Here is a 23024-nt window from a genome sequence, read left to right as displayed (position 1 = left end):
AGCAGCAATTCAGAGATGGCAGTTTAACCCGAGGAGAAAGGCAGCAAGACCAGAGAGGGCTGCAAGGAGGGAACTACCGTTGACATTTTTGGTTAAAAACCTTAACTTTCAAGAAGCCTTGAGGAAAAGAAACATATGACTGGGAATTGCAGCTGAAGAACGGTGCAGTGTTTGTCGAAGGTACACAGGGCCCTCCCGCATTGATAGCCAAGGCGGGGAGACGCAATTGCGTCCTTGGTACTGTCCTTGGCTCCGACAACAAAGCAACGCCAATGAATTCAGCACAGCCGGTGAGTCGGAGAGACTGATAGCAGACTGGACTGTGTTACGCTCAAGGTGGCAAGCGGCAACATTGTATGAGGAAAGATGACTCGTATGTGATTGAACTTTATGAAACCGAAATAGGTTCCAGATACAGAGTTGTTTGACGCCATGTGGTTGCTCCCTCGAAGGTCTCTGTTTGGTATCCAACCAAGCGTTTGAGAATGATTGAACTGTGAAATCGAAGTGGTCCTGCAGCGTGTCAAACTAAATCCTGTGCACATCTGAAAGTCTTCCATAGCCTATGAACTGAAATTGGTCTGAGCCCAGCTGAGGGAGACTAATTGTATAAAAGGGAATCTGAGTCCGGAAGATGGGGATACGGGGTGAACCGCGAGTCACCCGAGAAGATATTGCTGTGGCAAATGTGAACCCGAATGAGGGATGCCTGCAAACTAAAATTGGTATGAGCTCGGCTGAGGGAGGCTAATTATATAAAAAAAGATCTGAGCCCGGCTGAGGGGGATCCAGGGTGAAGAGTGAATCGCCCGACTTGAATATTTGGAAAGGAACTTTTTTTGTTGTTTTTGGTACATCAGGCCCTCTGAATCAAGAGACTTTGAACCTAAGAGACTTGCACCCAGAAGGCCCTAAAGTTGGTAAAAGGAACTCTGTTCTCATGCCAAAGAAGCCCAAGAATGTGCTATGCTCGAGTGAACCACCTTGGCACGTGCTAAGAGCATGATGAAGGGAGGCCAACGGCCTGAATATCCTGACTTAGCATTTTGTGAGAACTTCTTTCTTTTTCGTGAACTCTTTTGTAACTTAGTGGTAAGGATTGGCAATAGGTCTTTTAGTATTGGCCCTTTTTTATCTGACGAGACTCTACTAGGACTGAATAATTATTATTTGATGGTCGTAGCTTGCTCCCATCTTAGATTTAGGTTTAGATAGACTTTGTTCACACCCTTGATAAAGTTCAATAAACACCCTTGAACTGTGGTCACTTGTGTCTGTTTTACTTTGATACCATGCCTTCCTTACACCACGTAGTACCATTATGGCAGTGCCAGGAAAATGTCTATCACACGCCTACACAAAAGCCCAAATTGTTGCATTTGCCAAATCTTGTTCTTATTTTTGTTGAGACTTTGCCACCGTGTCAGTGGCACAAACACCTTGCTTTCACTATTACATATTTCACGAGAATCAGCTTTTACAGCTGATCTGCACATACATTGTGTTTGTTTTCCTAGGGTATTAGCATCTGGTGGGTAGTTGCATGTCCGGCCTGTACATCATCAGCAGCTGTTTCCGGACCTAACTCCTGAAGAGGAGTGCATTTGGTGGTATCCCTCAAGAACCAGGGCACCTTCCTCTGATGTACCAGAGATCCACATTAGAGAGGAGGCGTGCATTAGCAAGGGCAGTAGAAGGATCAGCGAGTATGCAGCTCAGGCAGAGCTCCGCCAATTTGGTATCAGTCTATATTTAGTTCTGTACTTATTGAAAGGGAGGGCCACAGGGACACAAACATGGTTACAACCAGACAATCTTGGGTTAGCCTCCAGCTGAGGTTAATCACACTGTGGAACTTCAACGTGGCACCAGCGTATCATGTGTAAAAGTTCATTCTATGGGCCCAACCTTGTGAAGGTTAACAATACACCTTCTTGGTCCATTCTTTGCTCTACCTATATTGTCTTAGTGAAGATGAAAAATGTTCAATGCAGCATTGCTTTAACTTCAAGAAGGCACTGGTGCAAGTGACAATAGCTGGGATTTTACCTACCAAGTACCTTCTCACTGTCGCTGCTACTGCTCATCAACCTTTCCATGTAAAGTATGTATCTCCCAAGACTCTTTGCAAATCGTAGAGTGGGCACGTGGGATGGACAGGATTAAATAGAACAGATTTTTTTAACTTTATGTGAGCCTTTGACTTTAAAGTTGTTTGCGACCTTACATGAGTCAATGATAAAGTTAATTTCAAGGAAATTAGTAAAGTAAGACTCAAGGAAGCATATAAATGATGGAAGGGTGACATCAATGCAGGAAAGTGCACACATATGTTCAGAGCTTGTGATCAATAAAAAGGGTTTTGGAAAGACATAGAAGAAAGAGTTGAAATGATCATGGGCAAATCCATTAAGACTGCCGGTAACATGGAATGATGAACCCTAGGACTGGACTGAGAACCAAGATCAACCCTGAAAATATTGTCACATCAGTTCTATATTGTACAGAGCGAACTAACGCTGCCAACAACTTCAGTTAGCTCATTGGGGATTTACAGGCGGGTGATATCTCAAAAGCCTCTGTCTCCCACCACACCTGCGCATACCCTCCCTCATATCCTTTGTAAGAAAATGCATGTCAAAAGTGAAATGTGTATGCTTCTTCTTGGAGTAGGCGTCTGGGCTGGGGGGGGGTGGCTCAGGGGGCAACATGTTTGTCTTGGGAACAAGACAGCACTGAGCAGCACAGTTTCAAACTCTGGTCTTGTGCTCAGAGTTTGGAATCGGCATAAAGTTCAATATAAGACATCAATTTTATCGTTTTCCCTCCTCCTCACCATTGTACTGAGAATAGCCAAACTGCCCCCACCCACAGCAGACATTAGGGCAAAATCTCAGTTTCAGTTGTGGCTTGTCCAGCACTAATGTGTGACCTACTCAAGGGCCCTTTTGGGTGTCAATTGAGTAGTCGGTATTGGAAGAATACTAGAAGGGTAAATATATAACGTCATTAAGCATGATAAGGCTAGAGTTACTTAAAGTTCATGGTAACTCTTGGAAGGGCCATGCTGCCTGCTGAATGGATAATTCATGTACTGCAGAAGACAGTAGAGCCCGCAGATTGTTCAGCGCGCCACCAGCAGCAAAATGGAGCGTACCTGCAGCCATTTCTCGAAAGCTGCCCATGCAGACTCATACCTATTTTAATAACAAAAGGGGGTTATGATAGCTTTGACGACCCTCAGCGAGGGTTGTACTGGGTGTTAAGTTCCTTCACAATACAATTTGATGTTAACAATGAATTGGAACTTGTAATGTGTTTACATTTTATATTGTCAATACAAAAATTAGACAATAAATCTGGTGATACTAGAGTAGTACATACAACTGTTTCATGTGATTTTACCACTGTATTTTTCATTGTACTGTTTAATTTTTGAATTTTCACAGATTTTTCAGTGCACAGCAAAATGCTGGGGGGTCCCTGCAGCTCCTCATTACTTACCAACTGCCCACCTCCAAAAAAGTTGTCTTTTCCCAAACTTACGATTTGTAAAATGTTTTGAAGTTCAAATGACTTGCTTGAACTGTGCCTCTGTTTGCTTTGTTTTCTTCAGGACTATGGAATGTGGGAACGTGGTGATAAGACAAACCAAGGCATCCCTGAACTGAATGCAAGCTCTGTAGGAATGGCCAAGGTAAGAGTGCTTCCACTGAAAGAACAGCCAAGTGGATCTCAATAATCTATTCAGCCGCTCGACGCTCATTCTGTAATCTGTTTTCCCCAAGATTCTGGGCCCTCAAGTATCTTTCAAAGCTTGGTGTTGCTTGCCTCGTGCTCTTGGATGCAAATCTCTCAGGCCTTGGGCAGGTAGAACGTTGAGCGAGTTCCTTCATCCACACATTCCTTGTATTATATATTAGACAAGTGTTGTTTTTCTTTATCAATTTAGGTTGTAATATGTAGCAGCAGTTTGTTCAACACATGTATCCTCTCAATACAGATAATTAACAAAGTGGGACCCCAGGCAGCCATTGTTTGTTCCTATACATAGCTCATGTGTTATCCCATACATACAGTAGCATATGTCTAAAAAACAACTATTTTGGAATGTTACACTTGAGCTTCTCCCCATCCATTCACAAGTTGGGACCTCGACTAGTTTGTTAAAGTCTTGCCCACTGAGATCTCCTTAGTCTTATTAAGGAATTTGAATATCCTTATCATAGTGTATACATATTTAATGTATTGAACATTTTCTTACACTATTTGAACCAGTACCCATTTTGTGATCCTGTTTCCGGCCCATCTGGCTGTCACCCGAACTGCACACAATACTCCAGATGCAATTTCACACTGAACAGCAGTTCTTTTTGCATTGCAGAAATCATCACAAATAATATAACAAACATTGCTGGCATCTGTCTAAAAGGACGTGCTCTGATCTGCTTGTCTCTGCAGGCTGCATTGGAAGCTATAGATGAGCTGGATCTCTTCGGAGCTCATGGCGGACCCAAGTCGGTTATTCACGTCCTACCGGATGAAGTGGAACACTGTCAGGTAAAGGAGCCAAGAATGAAATAAACAGCAACGAAGAGTACAATGTGATCCTATTGTGTGTGGACTCTCTTTTAAATACCTTTCGATCTAAAGCAAATTTCCTACTGCCACACCAATTTGTACACCCTAATGGCAGTGAAATGGTTACCTAGTTTTGTGGTATTTCTTTAGAAATAGTAATGGAAGTATGAGTGATTTTCTTTGTTCTTGATCCAATATGAAGAAACACTGTTAACATGTGATTTGGTAGCAAAGGAAAGAGAAGCACAGCCACTGGGCCAGATACAAGCTTCATTGGCCTCTGTTAGGAGGGACGCTCACCTGACTCAATGGTTGGGTGGCTTAAAATGTGGCGAGTGACCACAAAAACCTTGCACTTCCTATTTTCATCAGCAAGGCAGATCTGCTGCCCAGATAGCTCTTACTTTATTTGTTCTATGGATCTCTTTAATTTTATGAATGCCAGGACATATCCTGTGCTCCCACCCCATAATCGCTCCCATGAAGGCCATTCCACACAGTGACGGCTGTTTCTGATCTGAGGGAAACTAGGTATGGACACCAGTGTACCATGCAGGTGCATGCCTTGCTCCTACACCAATGCCCAGCATTGATCCCTTCTAGAGGGCAGCTTTCCAGATGAGGAAAATGGAAAATAATATACTTCAAGAGAAGAAATGCATGCCAACTGAATTATGTTTTTCATAGTGTGGTCATGTGATCAAGTTTATTATGTTGGTGAAGCTTGCATAAACCATTTAATGAACGATAGACACAAACACACTTGGCGAGTACATAGTCATTTTAAGGGTGTGTTTGTTTATCTGTGTGTTTGTGTTTATAAAACCAAATATTCCATAGTAAAAGCCTATTTTCTGGCTGATTCACATACTCCATTAGGAAGTATTTGTGCATTTGGCTACTGATGTTGGCTACTTTATTTGTGTGTAGTTCTTGCCTGCATTTCTTATGTAACTAACATATGTGATTTGTTATTGATTAGTCTATTCTCTTCTCTATGCTGCCGAGGGCTTCCACCTCCAAAGAGATTGATGCTGGACTCCTTTCCATTATTTCATACCCAGCGTTCGCGGTGGAGGACATGAACCTGGTTAATGTGACCAAGAATGAGATCATCACAAAGCTACAAGTAAGAACCTTTTCTCAGAACTCTCATACGAAATAGAAACAAGTGCAGACAACTTGCACTGCTGGGTAATCACAACTGGCTGCCAATAGATCTTTAAAAAGAGTGAATCTTAACCCAGGAAGGTTTCAGGACAGTAGAAATATTCTAACGTCTCCAGTTTGAAGAGCTGTCGGTAAACCCGACACTCATTTGGAGTCACCGACACATGCAGAGAATGCTAGAGAAAATATATATCCTTCAGATATGTCAAGAGGAAAGCACTTCGACTTTTACAAAAATGTCCCCTGATACTGGGTGATTGTTTGGGTGGTTTGCTGGAATGATCCATGAAAGGCAGCATTTGCAAGATGTGAGACTTATGTTTCCAACTGATCCTTTCTGTTTTGTTATTTTACTATAAAGCTTAGCTTTGGGACACACACTCTTGTCCAGGCAAATAAAAACAATCAAATCTTGTAGTGGCTCCAATATCCCAGGAATTCACATTATAAGAGAAACTAGTGGTAAAACCCGACGTTGCACGGGTCTGTAGCTGACATTCACGTGGGGGTCTGCTATAGCGTTGTGTATGTTTTATTGTGCCATAACTACCTATTTTTTAACAAATCACAAATCGGCAATTTACCGAAATCGCCTATACTGATAGCACAGTGCTGGACCCCATTTCACCACTATGCAGGCGAATGGGCGGGGTTGATCAAATTTCACTATCGCCAGTAATACCCCAGACTGATATGCCGACCATGTGTCCTAACTTCCTATTATTGGAAAACATGCAAGATCGGCAATCTCCCAAAATTGTCTATACTGATTGCACAGGGTGAGACTCTGCCCTATGCAGGGCGAATGAGTGGGGTTGGTCAGATTTCACTATTGCCAGTACACCCCAGACTGGTATGCCAACCTCGGGCTAAAATTTCAGCCCATCAACTGTTGTGGGGCTGGAGCCAACAATCGCAAAATCTGCAATCTCACGAAATCGCCTATACTGATATCACAATGCAGGGCGAAAGGGTGGGGTTGGCCAAATTTCACTATCGCCAGTACACCCCAGACTGGTATGCCGACTCTGGGCCTACATTTCAGCCCACCAACTGTTATGGGGCTGGAGCCAACCCTGAACATACAAACACACTTTCACAAATATATATAGAGATTGGGTCCCCATTGATTCAGGAGACTTTCAAGGGATTTTCATCTGGTTGAGCAGGAAACTTGGGATGGCAGATTTCTATTTGACACGACATTAGAGTCCTTTTGTCTTTGATGAGTGCTATTACTGACCTGTCAACAGGGAATTGATAACTGTGCAGGTTTTATCTGAATTAATAGGTGTGGACATGTATTTAAGGTTGTGTCACACCAGGTCCAATTTGAGATCTGAATTGCAAAATTGTTATCACTCTGTAGCGTTGTTTCTTGTTTTAAGGTTGTATTTTGTAAGTATGTGGTATGAGAGAGGAGAGTGTGGTTATGGCAGCAATGTATCTTATGAAATGAAGTACAACAATATTAAATGAATGATTCAATAAATTAAAATAAACCACTGGTTTATGTAAAAAATCAACTGTCTCTTTGAATGCTAAACGGTATCCCCAAATTTGTCGTTTTTTCCTTGATAAGCATTATACCCTAGCTCATTATTATAAATTGCTTCACCTGTTTTTTGTTTTGTGTCTAGATTTGTATTTATTAGGAAAAAAACACTGCCCATAGCACAAAGATCTTAAGAAATGTTTTCAAAATGATTCCTTTTCTCAACTCCCACTATGCCAAGGCTAGTGCACAACAGGAGTTAAGTAGGTTAATGTTCTTTATATGTCCTCCGCTCATCACCCCACCCGTACCATGTTTCATCGGAGGACACCCGTGAACCCCTAACCAGTCGTCCTCTACCCCCACAAGATTGTGTGGTGTTAACAGTAAATAGTTTTGGTTGTAAATGTACTGTTAACCTCATAATGAGGCCAAATATCGAGTCTTCACAATAAAGGCTTGAGTACCTGGCCCTAAAATGCTTTTAATTTGTTCCCCCTGCATGACCTCTGTTTCAGGTTCCTGCTCCCCCACCTTGCTCCCACCCAGCAGACTTTTGAGCTTTGGTCCTCAGCCTATCTTTCCTTTCCTCTCAATGCCCCCTGTCCTTTGTTCTCCCCACCCCCATTTGCAATGCATTCTGAAGTGTTTCATATACATTTGGCACTTTATAAAGCAGTAACTAAAAAACTTAAATAACACATCTCTATAAAATGTTGTCATGTGCTGTGCTGTTATTGTCAAGGAGTTCTCATTGAAAAATGCCCAGCCCCAGCAAAATGGTAGATATGATGGAAAAGCGTTAGTGAGGTTCTGAAGTGAATGAAATGAGTGTGAGGTGTGCATATTAGAACTGTTGGGAAAAGGCTAGGGCCACAGCAGACTAAACCCCAGGCTTTTTTTGACAAACATTTTATTAATGCACATATCTAAATATGATATTTGATGGACTCTCTATTCACAGACTTTGAGACAGTGCTATGAAATGTATTAGAACCATTCAATGGCAATAATCAACTTTAAATAAAGACAAAGTCTATAGTGTGAAACGTGAGGTGTATAGCAAAAAACGAAACCAGTGCAACTGAGGCCCTTTGTCTGTTTTCTCTTTTCGCAGGGACGTTATGGCTGCTGCCGCTTCCTACGAGATGGTTATAAGACACCAAGAGAGGTTTAACAGCGTTTCAGTAGTTATTCTGCACATTGTTTCTTTCAGTTACGCATTCTTATCAGTGGGTTGTTTTGTGTTGTTTTTGTATTGTAATATGCAATGTAGATATGCATGACCAAAGTCAATTCCATTTAAATTTTAAATAAGGGTCAACTCTAACTGGCTGGCATATAACCTACGCAATTGGATGATTCAATGCAGCGTAATTATAGACATGATTTTTGCAGCCTTCACATGTCATAATAGTTATTACATTCAAATAATATTACTCCCTACATTTATGTAACCACTTAATTTCCAGGACCCAAAGAGGCTGCACTATGATCCGGCTGAACTCAAGTTGTTTGAGAATATTGAATGCGAGTGGCCAATATTCTGGACCTACCTCATAATTGATGGAGTTTTCAATGGAGACCAAGTGCAGGTACGGACAGAGGAAAGATTTTGTGTATTGAGATGCCTTAAGCAGAAAGGGTTGCGGCTTCTGTCTAGTGTATTCAAGGCAGTTTACAGGAATAGACATTAAGCATGAAGTTATTTGTTCATAGGCTCCTTTCAAGTTATATCTGATAAGCACCTTCTGCCAACCTGTGACCAAACCATAAATCCATGAAAACATACCCAATCCCTGTCCCTTAGTTTCATCAGCAGTAACGCCAAAGCACTGACTCGCACCCATCACGCCCTTAGCTCAACTCTGTGAAAATATCAACAATCAGAATATGTTTGTTTTGCAAAAATGCTAAACATCTCTCTTCTCCAACTGCTCTGCAAAAAGCCACTTCGGAGCCACCCTTCCTTGCCTTTCACCCTTACCTAATCCAATGACCTCCGTTCTAGCCCAAGTGAAGCTCACCAGATCTGCAGCAGACACTGTTTTCAACACAGTGCACCTTAAGATCTTAATCAAAAGGCTGCAAGAGATTGCCCTGGCCCCCCACCAGCAATTCAATGTTTCCAGTCCCTTCAACAAGACTGCAGTCCATTTTTTTAAAGAGGGCATTTTCAGTTCTCTCCCACGATCATCCATTGTGGGGTACTTCAGGGATCTCCACTGCCCCCTGACTGCTTAATATTAACCTTGCCCCCCTATTTACCAGTCTTAAATACATGCTACCTGCACATGAGCCTGCCCATCTTCGGAATGTCCTATGCAGATAGCACCCAGATCTACCTAAAGTTAACTGGGCAAGGGAATATTTTGTTTTGAAATAATAAGAGACATACTGGGAGGAAGTTTTCTTCTCCAGCTCAGTGAAGCTAGAATGTAATGCATCCTTTTTGTTACCCATAACAGAGATACTTTAAAAAACATTTTACTCCTTATCCTTTTCACTAGTTTGTTTTTCGGGCAACTAAAATATTGAAAACCTAGGAGTGCCCTTCCACCATAAAATGACCTTACCCCTCCAAATCAACAATGTTGTTAGCAGCTTTTTATATCAACTGTTAGTCACTTAACCCTTATTTTCTCCTCTTGACACAATGTACACATTACCATGCATCTGGATTGTGCAAACACCATCTGTTCAGCTTTTTCCAAGCTCCTCTTAAGCAAACTTCAAAGGGCTTGTATATTAAAAAAGAAACCACATTTCTGAAGCTCTGCATTCCCTGCCCTTCCTACCCAAAAAGGCCACAAAGGTTTAAAATTGGGGTGCCTTAAATTTAAATGTCATTTAACACAGCTGCCCTAAACCTCCAGAACAGCATCTTCAGCAAGAACCTATGGAGTTTAGGGGGCATGGTGGCCACGCACCATATGGCCCTATGAGCGGATCACTACGGGCCCGAAGGCCAAAACAATTTAAAAAATATGCATTAGAGCACCTGACATTTTATCAGATCACGACATTAAAAGGCAAAGAGAGCACGGAACTACCTTGCAGAAAGGAGAGAGTGAGACCTCTGCAGCACAACATTGGAATCAGTGAGTACTAAAGCAATGTCTGAATAATGGGCAGAGCGAGAGGCAACACCATGTGGAACAGTTATCTACAGCAAGGGCAATGTTATATCCAAAGCAGCACCACACAGAAATACACATCCAGCGTCGGTGCTCGTTACGGACCAAAAACAAAAGAAGGTGAAGATACCTAGCAGTGGCATCCTTGCCTCAGGAGACAGTTAAGGCAAACTCAAGAAAAAGCTTTTAATAAAGCCACATTACACTTTGAAGCTAAAGCCCAGACTCGCACTTACAGACATAAGCAATATATTCTGGGCACATCTTCAGCCGTATTGGGGGTAACAATCAAGGAATGTTTGTACCTAACCTACAGCACCTCCTCTGCAGAGGGGCAAATCTTAACCCCCAGTTCAACAACAAATAGGAAAACCATGGCGGACAAATACAACAAATGCTAACAACATAATCAGAGGTGCCCACTCCAGACCTGCAGTACAACATCATTAAAGAGCTAGAGGATTTCGCAGAAATTAAACAATCCACTGCTAGAGTGAAGCAGTGAACAACACATATCTGGAATGAAATAAAAGGTATGAAGGCGGAATTGAGATCTTTGGGCAGCAGATTAACAGACACTGAGGAGGGCATCGAAAAGGGGGAAGACCACACAGAAGGACTAGAACATCTCCATACAAGACATCTCCATACAAGACTCAGGTATTTGAAAATAGCAGGCACAGATGCGAAAGACAGAAGTAGGAGGAATAATATTCACTTCTTTGGACTCCTTGAGAAGGTAGAGGGGGTAAACACAGTGAAATTCATTGTGGAGTGGATACCAGCTGCACTCCAACTAAATTGTAACTTGACCTCTTGAGCTCCAAAGGGCACACCCAATATGACCAAGAAAAGCAGCATGCAAATAAGATCCCAGACCCCTAATAATTTGTCTCCTCTGACACCAACAGCCTCATACTCCAGATCGCATGGAAACTCTCGCTGATACTGTACCAAGGTAACAAAATACACATCTCTGCACACTAATCCAGAGAAACTTTGAATAAACGCAAGTGCTTCTTGGAGCTCCAACCACAACTGTGCCGCAGGCAAATGTAATACGAACTGATCGACCCAGCAGAAATAATCATAACAAATAAAGAACAAGTTATGAAAGAATTCTTTGAGCCGGTAGACGTGCACCACTATTTACATTTCAACTCAGAAGACCCAGGCACATAGGAGGAGTGCAAATAACATCTGGAAACCTAAGACAGCAACCCCAACACAAGGAAGATGCTGGAGCAGATTCTGCAACCACAAGAGCGCCCCAAGCCATTCAAGAGATGATAACGCACCACAAGAACACCTGGACACCTCACACAAGGATGTACAGAGAGACAAATCACATTCTCCAATCAAAACCCATACAACGTGAAAGCTGTGCAAACACACTAACAAGGAGTGAGGAAAACATAACAACCCTACTACAAAATCCACTAGCCCTCCAAATCCAATGCATACTCCCTTTCAAGCCAGACACCACACACCTTTCCCACCTTTCCTTGCCCCCACACCTCTCTCCACTACGAAGAGGACTTACTAAGGTAGCCTAGCGAGAAATACTGGGCTTGTGAGCGCAGCGGTCCCTACATTCAGTGGTCCATAACAAAGTGACACATGACGACAACCAACAGTCCCCATTGTTGCGTCACAAGCATCAACCTCACCCATGCTTTTTTGATACAAGACAGTCTTAAGGTTAGAGCCCCAGTTGGTGTATTTTTATTTATAGAACGGTTTAATAGGAGGTATCCAAGTAAGTCCTGCCAGCAACCAACAACGTGTCATGGCCACAGGCCCCAGAACACAAAAACCACACCATCTAGTGATGGGGGCAATGGGTCACTTGACTCACTTATGTCACTTTGGGACCCATAAACGGAGGGGCCCTGGCTGGACTCAGTCGGCGCTAGGCTCAATCAGAGATGTGAGCAGGAACACTTTATTTTAGTGCAGGAGTGCTTTTACTTTATTTCAGTGCAGGAGTGCTTTTATTTTACAAGAACTTTCCAGGAGCTGAAAGCCTTTATTCCAGAGAATATCCTCATGTGTTGACTCATCAGGTGTGGTTCCCTAGTCCTGGTCTTCATGTGCTGACTCATCGGGTGTGGCAGGGTGTGGCAGGCAGGCTGAACCTGGTGGGCGTGGCTTCAGAAGCTCAGCTATATAAACTGCTCCATCCTTAAGGCTGTTACTTCGTGTTACTGTGCACTCGCGTGCAACGTGACGCTCACCGCTGCTTTGACCAGTTTACTTAACTTTGAAACCAGGCGTTCTCCTGCATACTTACCGCAAGGAAACCAGTGCTTCATCGCTTTATCTGCAGACTCATCTGCTGACATCCAGTGAGCTTGATCCCGACGCCACAGCACTGCACTCCGCATCCACAAACTCGGACCCTGTGAAGAAGAAAGACAAGGTTAGAACATCCGTCCTAGGGCCATGCCGCATTTGAACCCCGCGTGCCCCCTACTTAACAACTTACCAGCTACTGCACCGCTGCAGCTTCATTCCTCATTCCCTCCGGCTGAGCCCTGCAGCTTCTGCCATGCCGGCATCATCACCTGCTAGGGAAGAAAGCAAAAAAGCAAACATCAAAAGTGGAACGGGCAGCAATACAAGACAACGAACTTTACAATACAACAAAAACAGACAAGGAAAGACAAAGGCAAACAGGAGCTCTTCCCTGAAGTATAGTGGCTTAGTCGCAGCAGGACTGGACTACCACATGCAAGGGACCAGTGAAGGAACTCGGTCCAGATCATACAAGCGCCCCTGTCAGAAGCGGCTGGAAGGAGTGCTCGCCAAAACTAATCAACAGGAGAGCTCTCCAGAGACAGCGCAGCCCACGAGTATCACGGTTTGGGAGAAGGGGTCTGGAAGGGGATCAGGCGAACAAGCTGGCACACTTACGCGCCCCATTCTCCATGCAGGAGAAGTCCCGAGCAGCATCACCTATTACCACCAATCACCACATAAGCGCAGAGGGCGAAGCCGGACCGGAGCAACCTCACCCCATGAGGGCTGCAACCGTGCCCCAACGCCTCCGCAGAGACCAGGGGAGCCTAACACAAAGCTCATCAACCCCCACCCTCCATAAAATCCCCAACCCTACCCTTGCACACTATCCAATAGCTATGCCAAAACAACAGCACGTGCACCATTCATCAGACAGACCAGCATAGCAGGAGTAACAGTCACCTCCTTGAACGTTAACAGACTATTCCATTACATCAAGAGGAAAAAGATTCTCGCATACTTGTAAACCCAAAAAGCAGACATTGCATTACTGCAAGAGACCCAGCTAAACCACAGAAGTTACCCAAAATCTCAAACAAGAATGGGTGGGGGAAGTCTATTATAGCACCCCACCCCGAGACAGAAAATGTGGAGTAGCAATAACTGATTCACAAAAATGTCAACTGCAGGTCTGACGGAGAATGAATATTGAATCTTGCCAAAATCCACATTACAAGTAAATCAACTGCCATCAGATCAATATATACCCCATCGGTGGACAAGACAGCATTTCTAAACTACCTAAACAAAATAATAATTATACAACAAATACATTTGGAGGAGACTGGAACCTAGTGCTGTCCCCTTCATAGATAGGACAGTCAAACCTGATCTAAACCACAATAAAGAAAGGGGCATTCTAAAAGACGTGATGCTAGATAATGGCCTAATCGAACCCTAGAGACTATTACATCCTGATAGTAGAGACTTCACATTCATCTTGTGTCTCTATGGAACACTTACAAGAATAGATTACTACATCTCGGGACAAACACTTCTGACAAATATACAATCTTGTGAAATACTAGCAGTAGGAATATCAAATCACTCACCCATATAAATTCAACTAGACCTGGCAATCCAAAGGCCTGCAGGGAACACATGGAGAATGCACACCAGCCTCTACAATCACCCAAGGGAAAAATAATCTCTCCAATAGAACATGAAAGACTTTCTTGAAATTAATGTAGACACTGCAGTCCATGCTGACACTCTTATGGGCGGCCAGCAAAGCATACATAAGGGGGATCATGATCCAGCATCCCTTACTATGCCAGAAACAAGACGCAATTTGACAAGGAGCAATAGAAAGGGAAATAAAAATACTAACCCAAATATGTATCTCAAAACCATCAGATAACCTTCTGAAGAAGCTAACAAGAGCAAAGTATGCCTTAAATACCTTTTTCTCCCAAACAATGGAATAGGCACTTTTCCAACTCAAAGAAAAGCAATATGAGCAGGGCGAGGAAGCTTGGACAATACTGGCATTCCAACTCTGTCAAAGAGACCACTCAATGGGTATCCCGCTCATCAAAGATAACAATGAAGACATTATCACTAACCCGTAACTTATTAATAAAGAATTTGGAAAATATGACTGGAACACATCCGATTCTGAATCCATCCCCACATTGGCAATCAATCTGAGATCCCTTTTGCAACACATGAGCCTGCCAACACTATCAGAGGCAGACAGAGCTCACTTAGGATCCCAAATAAAATAAGATCAAATCTTAACCAAAATATTAGCAACAAGGTTCAGCAAATATGTACCCAGATACAAGAAGCCCAATCAGGATTTGTACCTGGTGAATGGCAAAGTACAATATGCAAATACTACTGCATATCCTTTGGAGTGAAAAACAATCCCCAGACCCTAAACTCGACCTGTCGTTAGATGCCGAGAAAGCATTCGACAGGGTCGAGTGCCCCTACTTATCTGTGATCATGAACAGGTTTGGCTTGAGCCAAGGGCTCATTTCTAAAGTTGCTCCCCTCTACAAACACCTGGCAGCTAAAATACTCACCAATGGCCACATCTCCAACCCTTTTGAAATCAGACGAGGAACTAGACAAGGCTGCCCACTCTCCTCGTTTCTATTCCTCATACCACTGGAACCACTTGCGTGTGCAATCAGAGAGCACCAAGACGTAACAGGCGTAGAAACCCCACAGGGCCACACCAAGGTGCGCCTATACACCGACGACATCCTACTTACCCGTAGCAACCCAAACACCTCCATTAAAAACACCATGGCAACAATAAATGATTTTTCATCCTTCTCAGGCGACAAAATTAATTGGGAGAAATACGAAGCGCTATCCGTGTCCCCACACCCAATAAAAAATGAAGTATCACAGTTTGGGTTTGAATGGACACGCAGCAAGCTAAAATATCTGGGCATCAAGATCAATGTGGGGCTGGCGTACATAATAGAAGATAATCAACAACATTTATGGGAAAATCGGCCTAGACAAATGGACTGCTCTCAATCTAACCGTATGAGGCAAGGTCCAGTGTCTTTAAATGATGGCAATACCTAACCTATTGTACATTTTCGACATGGTCCCACTCACTCCCAAAAGACCCTGCAATCTAATGTCCACTCAAGGGGACTACACTTGTCCCGATCCAGAAATATACTTCATAGCCTCCCAGCTCCATCCAACACTATGCCTCCACTGGTGAACCATCCCAATGGGCGAATAAAGAAAAGGCACTTACTGAAAGAAAATCATGTTAAGGATAAGTTGTTCAACACCAGGGCTTTGCAGCTAACACATCCATCTTGAAAACTAACAGACACACCTGGGAAAGAAATCATAGGCTTCAACACAGCAATCGGGAGAAACAAACATATGATACACTGGGTAACAAGGTCAGAATGGTGCATACACAAACCACAAAAATAACAGACCATTTAGAGGCAAACTCACATTTCACAAACTACACGAAATATACATGATCCCCCAGTCATAATACTGGAGATACCTCCAGTTGCAACACTGCATACACACCTTATGGAGTCCAGTGAAAGAGAAGCTTGCCTCTTCCCCTTCTCTGCCTTACTGAACATAAATACAGGAAAAGAAACCACCATAGCTTCCCTCTACTCCCTGCTGACAGAGACCATAATATCCTAAGCAATGAGGAATAAGCTTAAAAGCTGGTGGGAAGCACAATTACATGTTCATGTAACAGATAAAATATGGGAAGAAGAACTACTCGCTTACCATAACTCAAACATAAGGGAAGTTAGGTTGAATCTAATGCAATTTAAAATCATACATTACTGGTAATGTACACCAAACAAATTAAAAGAGCAAAGCCTATAAATCGAAGACAGATGCAGGAGAAGCGATACAAAAGGAGGAGAGCTCACCCACATCATCTGGGAATCCACAAAACTGGATGCATACTTGTCTAAGACTTGGAATATTATATTCATCTGCCTAAGGACTCACATCCCAAAGCCTGCCCCAGTGGCACTGTTACACCGCTTCTCCCATGCTCACACCTTAGACAAACAAGAAACAAGATGGGCCACCATGGCGACAATGGCAGCAAACATAGGTATTATGCGCATGTGGAAGTGGAAAGAAAGCCCCTCATACTCATCCTGCTTGACCAACATGGGAACAGTGGCGAGCTATGAAAAAGTGCCCTATGGACTAAATGACCAAGAAAAGATATTCCTTGAAGTATGCAACCCCTTTTTACAATTTTTATAAGCAGAGCATCGGGACAATCTAGTCACATAAAACCTCACTTCTGCCCAAACTCTTCTCCTGTTCCCTCACCACAAAAACCCACACTCTCCCACTCTACACCGAAGGAAAGCCTATTGTTTTCTTGCTGGAGAACCACAAATAGATCAGGATCCCTCCACATTAATTGGACTAGTTGTTTGTGTTTTTGTTATGATCCTCCCCCCAGGAGGCAATATCAGATGGAAGACCCTTTAACTGGTAATTAACTGATAAGTTAAGGGGAGAAGGGAAATGTTTATTTGTTTGTTTCCTTGAACATCTATGCAACAATTGCTAGCTTGTAAATATGCAGTATTCTCAAAAAAGATCAGAATAGCACAAAAAAGGGAACATGAGGAGTTAAGACAAAACCCTCCTCTCTAATAACAGAACAGAAGTTCGGGATAATTGAAAACATGTTGTGAGTGACTGCGCCAGCCAATTAAACTAATTGTACTATATTGTAATTCTAGATACAATGCATTTCAAGGATTACTAACCTTGCAGGTTTTTGGAATTATTCTTATTTAGTATGTCAAAAGTAAACCAAATTATAGTCATGGCATGTTGTAGGCATGTTGGTGCATATACATAATTTGTTCAGAAATATACATACAGGTACTGCTTTCTTGTCATCAGAGGAACCAAACAAGTACTTAACATTGCCTGTGTATACATGTACATTATTATAGAAACAAACCAAAAGAAGATTCAGTATCCTTGCCAACATATGTTTCTCTACAACCAAGCTTTCTCAAGAAATAACAGGCCATATTCCAAAGAATAAGCATTCAGTTCAACTTCAGTAAAATGTTCATTTAGAGTTGAGATGAGTGGACAAATTAATGGTGTTGTAAGTTTGAAATTGATAATTTCAAGGATAGTCTTGCACATCTAGAACGTTTGACTTATTCTACTACTGGTAACTGTGTCATAAACAGCTGCTCCTGATCCTTGCGAGACGCATCGCCATGCTGACCACATTTCGCAGGCGCAATAATTTTCTCCAAGATGGCACCTGCTGTCTCATGCTGAATCACTTGTTGAGGTCTAGCGTTCGGCCCACATTCAGCAGACGGGCTAGTTCTTTCGGTTGCCTTGCATAACAGAAGCTGCAGTTTGCAGGACGACGCATCTCAACGCAAGTAATTAGTTTTCCCTGCTCAGCGCTCCTGGCTCTCTCTCTCTAGGTTCCTCTCCTTTTTGATTCCTGATATTCTTCCCTTGCTCCTTCTTTCCTCCCTCCTTTTGTTCCCTGCTCCTCCTGGCTCTGCGTTCCCATCGGGTTTCTGTCTTCCCTCTACTACCGACAACTGTGGACGACGCTTGTGGACCTTGTTTTCTGGCAGTTCTACTATTGGACACCCATTGTGAGAAACTCCTGTATTCTGCTACAGCATCAGCAGTCGAAATTCCGGCACAGGTTTTTTCCTTACCCTTCGGGGTATGTTTTTTTCTCCTGTGCTGGCCCATTGGCCTTATCATCCGGGGGTCGCCCTGCCTGGCACCGTGGCGTCAAGAGGGTCTCACCCATATCTTCACGACACACGATCAAGAAAAAAGAAAGACAAGAAATCCACTGACAGCAAGACTTTCAAAGTGAAGGCACAGGTGAGTGCCTGTCCTGTTTCTGACAGTTTCAGACACCCATCTATCACCATATCCGAAGACATGGACCAGCTACAGGACTTACTAAGAGGCATGCAAGAATTGAATACGGAGATGCAGTCCATAAAGGCAGAGAGTGACGCAATTTGTCAATTGGTGTTGACACGAGATGTTATGGCTCAGGAAAGTCCACCTTTGGGAACTATGCTCGAGAAATATTATGGATCGGCCAAAGAATTACGCTATTTCCTGGATTTGTGCCTAGGGCATTTCACATTCAAACCGTTAATTTACATGTCCGACAGAGCGAAAGTGGGTTTCAAAATGTCCCACTTAACTGGTTAACTCCCTTTTTTGGGCAACACCTTTAGTATCTTAAGGGGATGCAAGACTAGTTGATTATGCCGCCTTTCTAGAAGCTTTCAAGATGATGTTTGATAGACTAGACGTGGTGTTCACCGCCCAAGAAAAGCTACTGGATTTTCACCAATTAGGACATGTTAACATATGTCACAAGATTTAAGCAACTGGCCAAAGAGGCAGATTGGTCAGCAAATACTTGTTTAACGATATTTTGACATGCACTAAATGAAGATATAAAGGACGAGCTAGCCAGAATTGCCAGACCGCATTCTCTTCAGGCACTATTTGACCTTGCTATGCAGATAGATCATCGTCTTCAGGAGAGGAAGGCTGAGAAAAGAAAACTCCAGAGCTCTGGTTCTCTCTAGGCAGGACTACTGCAACAGCCTCTTTCTAAATCTGCCTGCTTCTACTCTCCGCCCTCAGCAACTTATCCAGAACAGGACTGCGAGATTTGTCCTTGGCCTCAAGCCCAGGGATCGTATCTCTGCGGGACTGAAATCTCTGCACTGGCTCCAAGTGGCTGCGAGGATTAAGTTCAAAACCCTCTGCATCGTCCACAAGGCCTTCTGGGGCCTGGGGCTGCAATACGTTCAACTCTCTCTCCCTAAATATCTTCCTTCTCGAGCTCTCTGCTCATCTGCCTCCAACTCCCTCAGGGTCAGTCGCTTCTCCAAGCAATGAGTTGGTGGTAGATCTCTTTCTTCGGCTGGTGCCTCCCTCTGGAACAGCCTCCGTTCCTCCGTTAAACTTGAGGAGAACTGTAGAGATTATACTTGTAGAATGTTGTGGCACACGAACCATTCTCCCTGTTTGTTTCTGTAGGAGCTTGGTTCGCGTGACACGAGAGCCCCGTTTGAATACATTTTATGTTTACACTTACGGTCGTTTCTTGAATTCCTCACATTGGTGACGAGGATCAAGGGGGCCTGCCGCGGGTGTTTCGTGGGACACGGGTATTGGATTCTGCGAAGGAATTCAGCCAGCATAGCGGCTGCGGCCGCGACGCCTCAGGAGCCCCTCCCACTCACTGAACTCTCAAACTTTGAAGGAGGCAGAGTTGTGCGAAGCAGCAGCGCAGCGGCAGGACGGCTTCCCAAGCCGCGGTGGGTGACAGCCAAGCTGCGCTCCGTTGGCCCACATTGCCATAGGGTCCTGGCCTCTCGCATTGAAACGAGAAGAGACGGTGGACGCAGTGAGGTGAGGAAGGGCAGGGGAGGCGGCTACGGGAGCACGCACAACAAGGGGGCGGTCCATTTGAAATTCTCATGTAAACAGACCCATCTCTCAACCAGAGGCCCAACGTAGAAAAACAAGCCCAACTGGCCCGAAAAGAAGTTAAATGATATAGAAATGTTTTGTGTATGGGAAATTAAAGACATTTAAGCAAGTCACATCTAATCAAAGTGGATTAGGTATTTGTCAACAGCAATTTAAAGTAGTTACAGAGTGGCACACATTGGATAATTACTGAGACTTTAAAAACGTATACCAAGTCCTGAATCTCGCTGTTTAGTGCCAGTGACAAGCACAGTGATCATGGCTGCAGCCAGCATGGCCCCCGCCCCCGCCCTTTCTATCCGAGCCAGGAGTGCCTCCCATAAGGTGGGACAGGTGGAAGAAGATTTTTTACACCTACCTAGTGGCAATTGGAGGTGACAAGTTCGCAGCAGGAAGGAAGGAGCAATTATTTTACATAATCTGGGCACTGAAGGTCGTAGTGTATATGATGGTTTGCCTCAGCCTCCTTTGGAAGGTCAAGGTGAAATAGATCAATATACTCTAGCTGAAAGGAAGTTGGAAATTCATTTTGAGGCCAAGAAGAACATAACTTTTGAGAGACACAAATTCTTTCAGAGAGTGCAAGAACCTCAGGAGCCAGTAGAGAATTTTGTGGCAGCTTTGAGATCCTTAAGTCACACATGTGAGTTTGGTGTGCTGACGGATTCTCTCATTAGGGATCAGTTAGTACGCTGTACTAACAACATGAAGATACAGGAGAGGTTGTTAACTAAAGATGTGTCCCTAGAAATGGTGATAGAGAATGCCCGAGGAATGGAACAAACCCACAATTATATGCCCACCATGAAGAGTGATAAGCAGGAAGGTGAGGTGGCCGTTGTGAGGGGTTTTAAGAAAATTAATCTAAATAAGGAAATCCAATGTTATAAGTGTGGCAGCAACCATCATATCTCTGCAAGCACATTTTGTCCTGCATGGAATGTGTTCTGCTTGAAGTGTAAGAAGAAGGGACATTTCGCTAGGGTATGTAGAGAAACAGGACAGGTGCAATGCATTGGATCAGCAATGAGAGTTTCAGAACAAGAAGAGAATGCTGAAACTGTTCAGGTAGCTCAAGCCAGACACGTATTGGAAATTTCAGAAGTGTCTAACAAGCAAAATGCTCCAATAGATGTCTTTTTGATGAATGGGAGAGTAGTGACTCTGAAAGTGGATGGTTGCTCTCCGTGGACTCTGATTTCGAGGAAGACGTATGAAGTTTGCCTGATAGGCATACGATAGAGACATATGCCTATGGCAATGTCAAGATCCAATTATTGGGAAAATGTCATGCTGTAATTAAATACAAAGGTAGAAGTTGTGATTCAGTGGTATATGTGACACAGGAAGGTTCGTCACTGTTAGTCTGGGAAGAACAGCGCAAACTGGGTATTAGGATACAGGCGAGTGCCGTGGAACCAGTTTCAGTTGCTGAAGTCCGAGACAAGTGGGAAGAAGAGTTTCCATCGGTATTTCAAAATGACTTGGGGATGCTGAGAGGTTTTGAGCACGAGATTCGCTTGAAGGTGGGAGCAATCCTTAAAGTACACAAAGTGAGACCAATACCTCATGGCTTGAGGGAGAAACTTAAAACTGAAATTGAGACTTTAATGCAGAGATGAATTATTGAGGAAAGTGAGAGCTCTGAGTGGCTGTCGCCAGTAGTGGTAGCAGCAAAGGCCAATGGAGTTATAAGACTCTGCGTAGATATGAGAGACATCAACAGAAATATCCTAGTGGACAGACATCCTTTGCCGATAATAAGTGACAAACTATCGACTCTCAAGGACGCAAAGGTGTTTTCTGTGATTGATCTTTCTCAAGCTTACCATCAGATTCCATTGAAGGAGGAGTGTCAACATTTGACAGCGTTCATCACTCTTTTTGGTACTTTTAAATATTGCAGGATGCCTTTCGGTCTTGCCTCGGCAGCGGCTGTATTTCAAAGAGCGATGGACACGATTATGGAAGGGGTGAAGAACATTGTGGTGTTTCACGACGACATGCTTGTGTTTGCAAATATGGAATATGAAAATGATTGCACCTGAGGCAGGTGTTAAGTAGGTTGTCAGAGGCTGGCTTGACTGTGAAAAGAGAGAAATGCAAGATTGCGGTTGGAAGGGTTGAGTACCTGGGGCATGAGATTGATGAGTCTGGTATAAAACCGAAGAGGTGCTTAGTGGAGGCAGTGAGGGGAGCTCCTATTCCTACAGATAAAGACCAGGTGAGGTCCTTTTTAGGTCTTGCCGAATATTACCACAGATTTATAAAAGACTTTTCTATGGTGTCCGCTCCTATAAGAATGATACTTAAAAAGGGGATAAAGTTTGAGTGGTCCACAGAGTGTAATACAGCTTTTGAGAACATTAAGGAGTGTATCAGTAGAGCTCCTTCAATTGGAAAGTGTGATCCCATGGACAGAACTGTTTTGATCGTGGATGCAAGTTTAATGGGCTTGGGGGCAACGTTAGTACAATTTGATAAGGGAAACAATGAGAGAATTATTGCTTTTGCGTCAAGAGCACTGAGAGGGGCGGAATCCAGATATTCAGTTATTGAGAGAGAATTTTTAGCTATGTTCTGGGCTGTTTTGCATTTCAAGTTTTATTTATGGGGCAGGCGTATTGTGATTTGCTCTGATCATAAGGCATTAGTTCGGTTGTTTGAGAGTGGGAGATGGGCTTGGAGCTCGCCCAGGATTAGCAGGTGGGGTTTTGGCCTTCAGGGGTTTAACTTTGATCTGAGTTTTTTGCCTGGAAAGAAAAATGTAGTGGCAGATTGTCTTTCTAGGATGCCTTTAGCTGACACAGAAAATGTTGAGGATGAAGCAATAG

At 43.4% G+C, this 23024-nt stretch overlaps 1 protein-coding gene across 4 annotated transcripts in view; it reads left to right on the top strand.

Moving 5' to 3' along the window:
• The window catches only part of PHKA2 (phosphorylase kinase regulatory subunit alpha 2), an 840998-nt gene that overhangs the window by 310838 nt on the left and 507136 nt on the right, over positions 1-23024 (top strand). For all 4 annotated transcript variants that reach the window (XM_069636956.1, XM_069636954.1, XM_069636955.1 and 1 more), the window contains exons 7-11: positions 3617-3697; positions 4462-4560; positions 5564-5710; positions 8364-8417; positions 8719-8841. In XM_069636956.1, coding sequence (XP_069493057.1) covers positions 3617-3697; positions 4462-4560; positions 5564-5710; positions 8364-8417; positions 8719-8841 — 504 coding nt within the window. The remainder of the gene's footprint in view (positions 1-3616; positions 3698-4461; positions 4561-5563; positions 5711-8363; positions 8418-8718; positions 8842-23024) is intronic.

Source organism: Ambystoma mexicanum, chromosome 7p, assembly GCF_040938575.1.
Source record: "Ambystoma mexicanum isolate Mex_15411 chromosome 7p, UKY_AmexF1_1, whole genome shotgun sequence".
Taxonomy (NCBI): Eukaryota; Metazoa; Chordata; class Amphibia; order Caudata; family Ambystomatidae; genus Ambystoma; species Ambystoma mexicanum.
The sequence above is the reverse complement of the archived record's forward strand: the minus strand, read 5'-3'. Positions and strand labels throughout refer to the sequence as shown.